The sequence below is a fragment of the Triplophysa rosa genome, linkage group LG25 (genome assembly GCF_024868665.1).
Source record: "Triplophysa rosa linkage group LG25, Trosa_1v2, whole genome shotgun sequence".
NCBI lineage: Eukaryota > Metazoa > Chordata > Actinopteri > Cypriniformes > Nemacheilidae > Triplophysa > Triplophysa rosa.
In genome coordinates, this window is record NC_079914.1 from 1,803,911 (window position 1) to 1,817,748 (window position 13,838).

The following is a 13,838-nucleotide window of genomic DNA, read 5'->3' on the forward strand; positions in this document are numbered from 1 at the left end:
GGGGAGGAGCCCGGCATGCAAATTTCATTCGCCAATTTTCATTGGCCTTTTCTAAATACTCAGAAGATGATAGGTTCTCAAGACAAACCCCATTCTGTCGGTTCGACACAACGTCGAGAGACCGACAGAAAGGGAACAATGATTTATTTAAATAAAACACAAAACAAAGACCCACGAGGGGGTAAAACAACAAAACAGGGGAATATAATAACAGAGACAAAACAGGAACATAGATTAACTTAACTAAACTAGACTAGACTAATACAACACTTGACAAACTACACTGACTAAACTAGACAATACCTTACAGGACAGAGGGCAGGAACAGGACATGGAGTCTTCAACAGACAAGGAACGAAACGACCTCGCACAGGACAGAAAACACCAGGGCATAATAAAGGGAACCAAATCAAGATTGGAACAGTTTGGGGCATGAAATCATTAACAATCAATAATAAGGAAACGAGAGGGCTGGGACATAGACGAGACCAGAGAGAGCGCATGTTATGTCAGAACCAGCAATATCATGTCTCTCTCCACACAAAACATGAGGCTCTGTCATGATCCTGCCACTAGATCAAGAAAGACATGACATGATGAGGCAGAATCATGACAGTTATTAGCCTATGACACAGTCTATGATGTCACATTGTGTTTCTTTACAAAGTGAAATTGGTCTGGCATGCATTATACAGCATAATGCAATCATTTTCTTGAATCCGTTTAAATGGAGATCATCTTGACAACAGTGTTGTCAGCACACAGCGCGTGGTTTGAGTCGGAGCTCTTTCAAACTTATTCTTAATACATCGTTTATTCTTGTTATATCTTAAGACTTGTGTTTTAAATTGTTATTCACCGAGGGTAAAACATATCCTTAAGTATATCCCATACCAAAAATCGTCCTTAAACGCACCGATAATTTATTTTTATCGGATCACTCGCTATTAGCCTCAGGCTGTTAGCATTCCCAGCCTGCCTGCTCACTGCTTAACACACTGATCTCATTATTACATCACTGATGGCTAATGTTTCAGATGTGTTTGTACCTCTGAGTGCAGATGAGGAAACGATCGCACTTCAGTTGGAACTGGAGGCTGTGGAGAAGCAGATCCAGGATCTACTAGAGAAGCAGACACGGCTGCGAGAACGTAAAACGGAGCTGGAAACATCCAGAGCTGACGCTCGCAAATCCGCGGTAAGTTTTCATCGCGATTTTTATACTCCTTCCACTTCTACTCCGCGTGTTTCTCTGCACAGAGCCCAGGCTTCGAGAACACGGTCAGCCCAAATGAACTTCACTCCTGCACCGGCACACCCACGGCGAAAGGCGCGAGCCAGGACTGGAGCGATGACCCAACCGCCGCCACCGGTCTTCGAGATCCCGACCAGGAACCGCTTTGCCGCCCTCTGCGAGACGGAATGCAACGCTGTGGTCATCGGAGACTCAATCGTCCGGAACGTACGCGCTTCCTCCACTAAAGGTAAGGTGCGCACTCATTGTTTTCCTGGCGCCCGTGTTCTTGATGTCTCTGCGCAGGTACCTGCGATCCTGAAGGACGATGCTAACGTCGGAGCTGTCGTGCTGCACGCGGGGGTGAATGACGTCAGGATGAGGCAGTCGGAGATCCTGAAGAGGGACTTCAGGAGTCTGATCGAGACGGTACGCAACGCATCGCCCACGGCGAGGATCATCGTATCAGGGCCGCTTCCTACCTACCGACGAGGGAATGAAAAGTTCAGTAGACTATTTGCTCTAAATAAATGGTTGATGTCATGGTGTATTGAACAGAAGCTGCTCTTTGTTGATAATTTTGATCTGTTCTGGGAGCGACCTAGGCTCTTCCGCCCTGACGGCCTGCACCCCAGCAGCATCGGAGCGGTTCTTCTGTCTGACAACATCTCAAAGACGCTACGCACCGCTTGACTACGTCTCCCAGCGGTAAGTCAAAACTTCAACCATAGTCTGTGTTCCTCCCACTCATCTGTTAGAAATGTTACTGCTTCCAAATGCATAGAGACTGTGTCTGTCCCCCGAATAATACTACAAAATAACAAAATAGCCAAATCTCAGAGAAAAAATCTAATCGTGATTAAACCTGAGGACAATGTAATAAACGACCAAAACAAACTCATAAAGTTCGGCCTACTTAATATTAGATCACTAAATTCAAAAGCAGTTATTGTAAATGAAATGATCACAGACAACAGTTTTGATATACTTTGCCTTACCGAAACCTGGCTTAAACCAAATGATTATTACGGTCTAAATGAGTGTACACCACCAAGCTACTGTTATATGCATGAGCCACGTCCGGTTGGTCGAGGTGGCGGTGTCGCAACAATCTTTAGAGACTTTCTTACTGTAACTCAGAGAACGGAGCATAAATTTAAATCATTTGAAGTGCTTGCGTTGAACATAATTGTTCCAATTGACAGTAAAAAATCATTGCTTTCTTGTACGTTGGCTACAGTGTATAGACCCCCTGGTCCCTACACTGATTTTCTGAAAGAGTTTGCGGACTTCCTATCGGACCTATTGGTTAACGTTGATAAAGTACTAATTGTCGGAGACTTTAATATCCACGTAGATAGTGCTAACGATGCATTAGCAGTGGCGTTTACAGAGCTATTACACTCTTTTGGAGTAACACAACACATCAATGGACCCACTCATCGATTTAATCATACACTAGACTTGATTATATCTCACGGAGCCGATCTAACCAATATAGATATTATACCTCAAAGCGACGATGTCACTGATCACTATCTTATAACATGTACACTGCGCACTGCAGAAATCAGCCGTTTAACTCGTTATCGACAGGGTAGAACAATTACCTCGACTACTAAAGATAGTTTCACAAAGAGCTTGCCAGATCTGACTCCTTTAATAACCATACCAATAAATATAGAATCGCTCGATGACATGACCAGCAAATTGGGCACTATTTTCTCTAATACATTAGAAGCTGTCGCACCTATGAAGTCAAAAAAGATTAATGAGAAAAACGCAGCACCATGGTACAATAGCACCACTCGCGCCCTTAAAAGAGAAACACGTAAACTGGAGCGCAAATGGAAACAAACCCAATTAGAGGTCTTTAAAATTGCGTGGAAAGAGAGTGCAAACTGTTATAAAAAGGCACTAAAAGCAGCAAAGGCTGAGCACCTCCGTAACCTCATAGAAACTAACAAAAACAATCCAAGGTTTTTATTTAGTACAGTTGCTAAACTAACAAATAAACAGACTTCACCTGACCTGGGTATTCCGCCGCACCTTGGTAGCAATGATTTCATGAATTTTTTTACAGAGAAAATCGAAAACATACGAGACAAAATAGTAAAAACTCAACCTCCAAGTCTGTCCTATAAATTAGTACCAACCATCGCCCCAAAAGAAAGGCTACAGTGTTTTTCACCTATAAAACAGGAAGATTTAATTAAACTTATTGCAACATCTAAACCTACAACTTGCTTATTAGACCCCATACCAACTAAATTATTAAAAGAGTTATTACCCGTTGCAATTGAGCCCATTTATAACATTATCAACTCGTCAATTAATCTAGGCCATGTCCCAGGAGCCTTTAAACTGGCCGTCATTAAGCCTCTTATCAAGAAACCAAACTTAGACCCCAATGAACTAGGAAACTATAGACCGATTTCAAATCTCCCTTACCTGTCTAAAATACTAGAAAAAGTAGTGTCCACTCAGTTGTGCTCTTTCTTACAAAATAATGACATACACGAAAAATTCCAGTCAGGTTTTAGACCGCATCATAGTACTGAAACTGCACTCGTTAAAATTACAAACGACCTGCTCATAGCATCAGATAAAGGTAACATCTCACTCCTAGTCCTGCTCGACCTTAGTGCTGCGTTCGATACTGTAGACCATAAAATACTTCTAGATCGCTTACACAATTATACCGGTATTCAGGGACAGGCACTACAATGGTTCAGATCTTACTTATCAGACAGACATCAATTTGTCCATTTAAATGGGGAATCATCAAATCTAACGCAAGTAAATTATGGATTACCTCAGGGATCGGTTTTAGGACCCTTGCTATTCTCCATATACATGCTGCCCCTTGGAAACATTATTAGAAAACATGGAATTAGCTTCCACTGTTATGCAGATGATACTCAGCTATATATCTCATCAAGACCAGATGATTCCTTCCAACTATCCAAATTGGCAGAGTGCATCGACGATATAAAGCATTGGATGACTTGTAATTTCCTTCTTTTAAATTCTAATAAAACAGAAATATTACTTATCGGACCAAAGACACGTGAGCAGAATATTTCGGATTATGACCTGCAAATTGAAGGCTGCACTGTTACTCCAACAAATACAGTTAAAGACCTCGGCGTTATATTAGACAGCAACCTGTCATTTAAAAATCACATCTCAAATGTCACAAAAACAGCCTTCTTCCACCTTAGAAATGTTGCCAAATTGCGAAATATTTTATGTGTGGCTGACGCAGAGAAGCTTATTCATGCATTTGTGACCTCAAGACTTGACTACTGTAATGCACTGCTTAGTGGTTGTCCTGCAGCATCAATAAACAAACTACAGTTAGTTCAGAATGCAGCTGCCAGAGTTCTAACCAGGTCCAGAAAATACGATCACATAACCCCAATGTTATCAACCCTTCACTGGTTACCCATTAAGTATCGTATTGACTTTAAAGTTCTTTTAATTACTTATAAAGCCTTAAACGGTTTAGCCCCTACCTACATAACAGAGCTTCTACCACACTACAACCCATCACGCTCTCTAAGATCTCAAAACTCCAGACTTTTGATAACACCTAGAATAACTAAATCCACCAAAGGGGGTAGAGCTTTCTCATACGTAGCACCTAAACTCTGGAATAGCCTCCCCGATACTATTCGAGGGTCAGACACACTCTCCCAATTTAAATCTAGATTAAAGACACATCTTTTCAGCCAAGCATTCACTAATACATAGCTAATGAACAGCAGCTACGCTAATTATTCTCTTTCTGTTTCTGCCCTCGCCTCGGGATGCCCATCCCGAGGTAGGGAGAGATTCCGCCAGGCCCAGATGAACGTCATATGCCCATCCACAACTAGAGATTACGCCAGCTACATCGGAAAATCCCGTGCCATCCTCCTGCGAGAGCCTGCGGACTGACTGACCATCCAGCTCCATCCAAGGCAATTCCATCACCACCCAAGAAAAAGGCGACCATCTGGCCGGCCCAGCTCAGACAATTCCATCCCCAACCGAGAGCAAAGACGGACTACCTGTCACATAAATGCTAAATTTACAATACTTGGTATTTAATGCTAAACTTACATCACACGACAGCAGTTTGAAGTTATGGCTGCACTCAGTGACTTTGATTGGAGGTAGCTGGGTGGGTGTTGTAGGGAGTGGGGGGGGCTTGTTGGTTGTGGTTCGGGGCGTTTCATTTGTTGGGACTGTGTGGGTCTGGTCTGGTTGGTCTTGTTTTGTGGTCGATGTCGGACAACAGAGGAATAAAGTTAATTATGCCATTACTACTTTTCCCTGGTTGTCCCTCTGTTGTCTGTTGTTGATCGCGGAATGGGACCGGGTTGGACCTGCACGGTTTCGGCGGGTGGGGCTTCCTGGGTCGCGGCTCGTGGGCTCTCCCTGTTCTTCGTGGACGTTGCTCGGTGGCTTTGGTCGGGGTCACTGAGTGCAGCTATGACACGTCAGAGGAGATCTGGCCCTCCCGGCTGAGCCTGGTTTCTCCCGAGGTTTTTTTTTCTCCATTATTCAGCATTGGAGTTTGGGTTCCTCGCCACAGCAGAGCAGTGCAGTGTTGGCTTGCTCACCGGGAGACTGCATTTATTTATTTATTTATTTATTTATTTATTAGATATTATTTATTATAATGATCTTGCTTGGTCTATAAACACCATGCACTGTGCTGTGCTTTACCTTTCTGTGTTTTTCTTATTTGCTCCTGTAAAGCTGCTTTGGAACAATGCACATTGTGAAAAGCGCTATATAAATAAAATTGAATTGAATTAAATAAAATTGAATTGAACTCAGAACGTTTTTTTTAATCTCTTTTTTTACATTGTTGTCGTGTGAACGTACCCTTAGATAAGGAAGTCTTCGTGGCCTTAAGATGCATAAGTTGTAAATGACACAGACTAGATGTAACACTCCCATTTGTCACTAGCCTGGTTTTCCCCGTTTTGCCTTTGGTCTTGTGTCAGGTCTTGTTGTAAACTGTATCGTTGTTCATGTTTATGCTTACCTCTGATTACCCATGGATGTTTACCTGTTCTTCATTCCGTGGATGTTAACCTGCTTATTGTACCTGTGGATGTTCTTCTGTTTGATGTTTCATTTGATGTTCTTCAGTTACCCGTCTATAAAGTGGATTTAAGTTACTCTGGTGTTCATCGTGTCTGTCATCCGTGTGTGTGCATTACAGAAGACCTGACCCAACCAAACGATGCTCACACTAGAGGGACTGGACTATAGTTTCTCTTCAGAGGCCGGGCTGTTGGACATGGAGAATTACGTGGAGGAGTTCGTTGAGTTGTGCTATCGGGTGAGTTGGAGCAATCCCTTCCTTAACCGCTTGTTTCTGAATGGTCTGGATGATGATCTGCTGGCCCTTATCATGCTCCTTGACGTGGAAGAATACCCGCTGGAGGAATTCATTAATTTAATCCTCCAAGCGGGGGGTTCTGAATTCCACGTCGGGGACATGGGTGAGGGCTTGTGCGATTATCATCCAGAGCCAGTCAATAGCGGGGGATCGGCTCCGGCTCACCCCATACCCGCTTCGCACTCCTCCGCAAGGCCTCACAGCCGTAAGAATCGGCGTGGATGCCGCCACACATCCTCCAGCCTGTACCGTCCAGCCTTCCAGAGGTCTTCCAGCCGGTCCCGTCAGGCCTTCCAGAGATCCTTGAGCCGGTCCCATCCGGCCTTCCAGAGGTCTTTGAGCCGGTCCCGTCCAGCCTTACGATGTCTCCCAGCCGGTCCCGTCCAGTCTTCCCGAGGTCACCGCTGTGGCCACCTTTGCAGTGGCGGTGGCATGCATCTGGGCGGTAGTTATGACGGGGGGCCTCCCCTGGATTTTTTTGGGGGGGCGCACTACCGGTCTGTGGTGGCCGTCCCGGTGCTACCGCTCCAGGCCACCAAACCGGGGAAGCGCAGTCCTGCTTCTAGTGCCGTGGTTGTGGTGACGTTAGGGTGCCTCCTTACCACGACCATGGCATCCATCAGCCCCTGCTTCCCCGGCAACACCGCCACGGCAGCCACCAGCTACTGTTCCTCATCTTCCGATGTCACGACCACGGCGCCTTTCCCTACTCCCCGCCTTCGGACTCCGACGTCACGGAAACGGCAGCCGTGCCCAAACCCATTGACTGTCTGGCTCCCGGTACGGGCAACACCTCCGTGGCCGCCTGAACTGCCAGCACCCTCCAGACCTCCAGTGCGATCGGCACCCTCCAGACCTCCCGAGCTACGTTCATTTGTACACTGTTTCACCTGTTCTTCGTCATTGTCTCTGCACCTGCCTGTCATCAGACTCATTACCCAGACACTATATATACACTCACCATGCCTTTGGTCTTGTGTCAGGTCTTGTTGTAAACTGTATCGTTGTTCATGTTTATGCTTACCTCTGATTACCCGTGGATGTTTACCTGTTCTTCGTTCCGTGGATGTTAACCTGTTTATTGTACCTGTGGATGTTCTTCAGTTACCCGTCTATAAAGTCGATTTAAGTTACTCTGGTGTTCATCGTGTCTGTCATCCGTGTGTGTGCATTACACTAGTCTATGGGTAATTCTGTTGTCTATGTCATAACTTGTCAAATTGTCTTGTGACTTGAAATTATTTAGGTTAACTCGAAGGGTAGATAATGGTAAAAGGTGTATGATTAAGCAATAGGGTATTGTAAATTGTGACTTCATCACCGTCAACCCTGAAAGATAAAGGTCACGTTTGGAGTTTAGCATGCAGGCCAGCAGTAAGACAATGATATGTTTCTTTATTTGAGATTGTGGCTGAGAGGTCTACAGTTAGTATGTGTACGGGTTGACTTCTACGTGCTGTCGCCGTGCAGTTGTGTTTTAACGTGAATGGTTTGCCCATGGTTTATTACAGGTTGATGTTAAACTGCTGCCGCGCAGGTTGTAGTTTCGTACAGTAGATTGTGCTTTGACAATAGGCATACATATAACATTTATTTATGTGTTAGTATGCTATATAATCGCACCACGTCGCGTCTACAACTCGCATTACAGGACTCGTAAGTTCGAGTCTACTCCTGATGCAGGATGGGCCATTTTTAACTATTTTTATTCTGTATTACTTGAAAAACATGTGGCCTTTGAATGTTAATCAGTAAATAAGCTCTTTGGCTCACTTTGGTAAATTCCGGTGATGAGATCAGCGTGAGTGCAAAGCGCGAGACAAACCACACTGACGGTGAGAAACACTGAGATGCTCAACAGGGCTCAGCGAAAGATTCAAATGAAAACGTATTTTGTAGACATGGTTGAAGGGGCCGGTGCAGCGCTGACTGTGTAATTAAGTTCTAGAATAAAGACTTTTTGATTTCATTTTTTCATGTCAGTGGGTTTATTTCATTATTTGATCAGAGATCAAGCAAACACAAACGATGCAGAAACATTCCCCATTATTAAAGCTAGATTTGCAGCGATGATATAAATTATGCGCAACCCCACCCTAAAATTCAAACCCTGCTTCACCTCTGGCCAAACAAAAATACAGCACTCCTTGTTCAAAATACGTCCCCGCGTCTATGAACATAGGCAACAAAATAAAACTCATACCATATAATCCTTTAATAATAAGGGTGTTGTGCAGCAGTACAAATAGTAGCTCAGTTGAAAGGTCATAGCTGTGCTTTATTTTTATGAAAAAGTTTGAACAGTGACCAATCAGCATCCAGGACCAAAACATACCTTCTATAGTCCCATGATCCATTTTACTGTCAAAAATAAACATGTCCTAATCCACCCCATGTTTTTAAGAGGATCCACAAAAACAGAAAAGACCTGGTAAGTGGAAAAAATAGGCATTTCTTATGAATGATTCAGGTTTTTGCATTAAACTGTCTTCTGGTATCTGTGATACGTCAGCTGGGAGCCATATCAGAAATACTCCCTCTCTCCTACATTCACTCTTACACTCTTGTAAATGTCTTTCTTCATCTCAGGGGAAGTGACTCCTGTTTTAGACTGTCACAGAGGAAGCAGGATGACCCATTAAAGTAGTCAAAAAAAGAGCACAACATAACACTTAGTGCGGTCAATATCTGTTATAAGTTAAAGAGACCCCAAAGTGTAAGACGCAGGTGCTACTGCCATTGTCGTCATTTAGGTTGGATGCAAGGATCTGATTCTGATTTATTTTCTACATACGAATGAGGCCTGAAACCGATGGTCAACTGATTGAAAAAGCAGGAATCAGGTCAAATGAACCATGCAGTGTACTGTAAATACAGCAACTGAGATCACTGATTTTTACTTCACTGAGTTAAATGTATGAGGTCATATCACTTAGTCGCTACAGTTTTTTGGTATGAAGCTGTTTAGATGGCACACTTCTAAATGATTCAGTATGACTCACACATGTGCACTTGTAAGTGTAAGTGTAAGTATAAGTGTAGGAAAGAGCAGACGTCCTAACAGGTGTCTTTACTATGATTTCTATTCTGAATAATTAAGCGGGTGCTTTCACCTCAAAAGGAACCCCAGTTGGTTAATAATGGAGCAGGTTTTTTCTGCGTGGTGAGGGGGGCTTAATTATTTAAGAGCAATATAGAGCTAGGCAAGAGGTTAATAGGACCTTTACTAGCATCGAACCGCAGGCTACATGTGGAGTGGACCTGCTGGCTGGATTGATGACGGGTTCTTGGCATGATGGTGTGAGAGGGAGAAGGAGGGGTAATGGAAGCAAGAGGCTAGAATGCTTGGGCACCAGGGGGATTTTTAGAGAAGAGAAATAAAGCAGCCCAGGAAAGTGAGGAGATAACTCACACTCTTGTCAATTATATATTAAAATAGGACCATACACATATTAAAGAATATATATATATATATATATATACTGTATATCACAGTATATATCAGATGATATTAGATATTCTAGTTTTAGCGTTCATTTTGCGCTTACTTAACGTGACAAAAACTATGCTAAGGACTAGCTTAAGCCAGGACTATGCCTTGGTTAAATTTTGATATTTAAGTCGTTTTCATAAAAAATGGCTTAAAAAATATTACTGGTGTGCATCTTGAGACAAAACAATGGCACTGACATATTTAAGGATATGTCAGAGCAAGTTATTTTTTAGTTAAAACCACTCAAACGTCATTTTAGTCTGGTAGCCGTGTCTGTAAAACCGGGCATATGAGTACTATCTAAAGAGCAAATTTCATTTTGTGTTTTCCATTTAGTATTTATATTTGGCAGATGCTTCTATCCAGAGCAACTTAGAGTGCATTAAATCAGTACAGTAAGTGTTTCACTGGAAATCAAACCCATGACCTTTGTGCTGCTTAAGCAATGCTGTGTATTAATTTGCTACCAATTAGCAATTATTACAAATCCAATCACTGATAGTTTGTAAGCACCGTTTTGTTTTGTTAGTTTTCTTGAAAATATGCTCTTTCTAACTTATCTTTAGCTGTCTGATTTTCACAACATTTTGCATGTGCCATATAGGGACACTCAAGAACTTCTTGAAAGCTTTTCAATAGACCACATGGTTCTATAATGACACAAAACAAATGTAGATGGCAGGATGCCAAAATAGTATCTAAGGTTGTATCTAGACAACACTTTCATCGATTGATGTGGACTTTAGGTGTGTTCGCCTTCCACTGACTGGCGCCAATTAGAGTCGGACGATTTTTTTTAATGCATTGCATTTGTCAGGGGGAATTGCCTTAAGTCGAACACACCTTTCTGTCAAACACATGTCATGATCATATGATATCAAATTGGTGATTGTGCCTCCGGTTGGTCATAAATTAAACTTTTTTTTATTTTGTGATGCAAGTGCACAGCTTTTTCATAAAATTTAAGAGGAAAATTCACTAAGAATGAATTCCAACCAGTGATAGTACACTTTGTCTGCATGTGCTTTCTGTTTTGGGTTAGCACCTGATTTACCTGGAAAATGTGCAAATCAGTAAATACAGCAAAGACACCAAAAAAGTAGGACTGAAGGCAATTTGCACGCTATTCCCCAGCTTGCAGACTTATAGCCTGGGAAGAACAGAGCAGGCTGCTGCAATCTGGCAGGACTTCTTGAAACTGTACAGCATCACTTTACCACTGTCATCCAGTCAATCGAATTAGCTCTTTTAAATACTAAATTCACACTAAAGTACACCACATGATATATTGTATATTATTTTACGTATAATTTGATGAATGAATAACCACACTACAATTTATGTACAATCCTTTCAATTAAATCATGAAGAAATAAAACTGAAGGTGAATACAAAATTGATTTAAGAGACAGTTCTTTATTTATATTTTTCCACATTTTAGAATAAAAGTAAATAATAAAATAGTAAAACTCATTAAAACATTGACTATTACACAAATTGGTTAGTCAAATGGGAATTATGTTGTGACTAAAGAAACTAAATTAAGAATATATTATATTTAATCTTCTTAAGTTCAAAAACATTTTAAAAGCAGAAATGAATAAGTTGGCACAAATATCTACAAAGTTCAATTCAAACATTTAAGATTTCACATTAGAAACAAACACCATGAAAATCGTGTATATATTTTTCAAATAAGAAATGAGGAAATTAAGTTACTTTTAGTTTGCTAACGGGGCATCAACAAAAGAGAGCTCTGAAGTTTATAATAGTTTTGTCCTGTGTCAACCTACAGACAAACACACACTCTTTCATTTCTTAATATATTGTAACACTGTCCAGCGTTCTTGAGGCTTACAGCATACAGCACACTTTAGGAATAAGGCCCATTGTTCATGCCTTATTTTTACAAAAAAATGAAAAGTACTTTATAGGATTGTGTGTGGCGCCTAAATAGAAAATTGACACAGTATTATTGATATTGTATTATAGAAGACTACATTTTACTGAAAAGCTAAAAAATAAACAGCATGTCTTACTGTATGTGCTAATTTGTATGCCTAAATTAAATGTTTTTTTCTGCCCTGATTTAGAAGGAAGAGAAAGAAGAGACACTGTAAACATAGCTGATACTGTGCCAGGAATGAGAACAATTATTCTGTAGTATTCAGTCCTATACAGCAAGTATTTCTTTGGCAAACCTTTTGGACTATTTAAAATACTGTTTAAATTGTAAAAATCTATGATTATTGGTTCTGTTGTTTAGTAACTAGAAACACTGATTCTGAGAGAGGTTCACAGATACCAGTGTATCCAGTGTTTTCCATCCAAGGGCCAGCACCATTCAAAGGTTATGTGAGAAACAGCACTCATATGGGTCCATTATCAAATTACCAAAAATATTTAATAATCAAACACACAAAGAGTGAATGATGGCCATTCCTGATTATGATGATTATTTAAAGGGCTGCACAGAAAAAATAAGTACACTTACAAAGTTGCAACGGGTCAAATGCAGTCATTCTCAACACCTTTCCAGCCTGAATAATGGTTTAGCCAACATTTATTTGGGCATCTGTCCACGGTTCTAATCACTCTTGTCTGCTAGATCTCTTGTACGGGCGAATAATTCTGCATCACCATCATTCATTCCTAAATGACCTACTGATCTCCTCCATTCATTATGCAATATATGGGAGACAGAATTTAACTATCCACGTCCATTAATAAGAACATTACACATTAAACGATCTCATAAATGTTAATTAAATTAAAAGTAGACTATGCCGGGAGGATTATTCATGGGGTTAAATGGGCATACAATTTCAAACTTTGCTATATGAAGACCAAATAGGTCATGTCTAATTGTAATGATTGATTGGTGATTGTAAAACAGGAGACTATGTGTACATTGAGACTCACTTTGCATAATAGAAACATTACTCTAGAGGATGTGTCATTTTGCCATTCCTTTGAAACGAATTCCTATATGCTCTAAATAAGCAGTAAGACTGCATTTGTACAGGTATGAAGTGTGTACGCGTGTTCCATTATTCCCAATACTGCAGTGCCCCCTACAGATCAGTACAGAAATTTACCAGCTCTCTGAATCTCTGGTGAATCGAGCAGAGGAAGAAAGTATTTGGTTCGTAAATGTGCTGTTGAGTATGTGCGATTGGGGTTAAAATCCAAATGTCATCTGACAGGAGTCAAGACACAACGGCGCTTGCCAAATCATTAAAGCGCTCGTGAATGCAATGGGCCAGGGCTAATCTCAATCGCCGTCAATGTGGCCATTATATCCAATGCCATTGTGCATGTTTTAGAAAGCTGATAAAAGCACAAATTACAGCAAATTACTGATTTCAAAAAGGTGGAAATCCCAAACATGTAATGTAATTGCACTTTTGTAACAGACTTTGGAAAGCATGTGTCCGGCACAATGCAGGAAAAAAGTCAAATCTTTTCCGTTTGCTCATAATCCAAACCACAAATCAAAATCTCTCATTTGTGAATGGTTCTTTGACAGTCCAAATGAGTCTGTTGTTTTTGGACTGGTCTGTCAAAGTGTCTGTAGACCCGAAAACCTTTTCCTCTAAAATATTAAAATAGTTTATAATTTATACTAGCATACATTCTATGAAACGATCCCATAATTCTCAGCTGTAGGGTGAGCCCAAGTCCATCGGAAATGATTTAGTTTTCATTTA

At 41.3% G+C, this 13,838-nt stretch overlaps 1 protein-coding gene across 1 annotated transcript in view; it reads left to right on the forward strand.

Annotated features, from left to right (window-relative positions):
- The first annotated feature begins 1,133 nt into the window (after positions 1 to 1,133).
- Positions 1,134 to 13,838, forward strand: part of LOC130548587 (uncharacterized) — a 113,563-nt gene continuing 100,858 nt past the window's right edge. The window contains exons 1-2 of the mRNA XM_057325432.1: positions 1,134 to 1,151; positions 1,261 to 1,942. Coding sequence (XP_057181415.1) covers positions 1,292 to 1,927 — 636 coding nt within the window. The 5' untranslated portion in view covers positions 1,134 to 1,151; positions 1,261 to 1,291 and the 3' untranslated portion in view covers positions 1,928 to 1,942. The remainder of the gene's footprint in view (positions 1,152 to 1,260; positions 1,943 to 13,838) is intronic.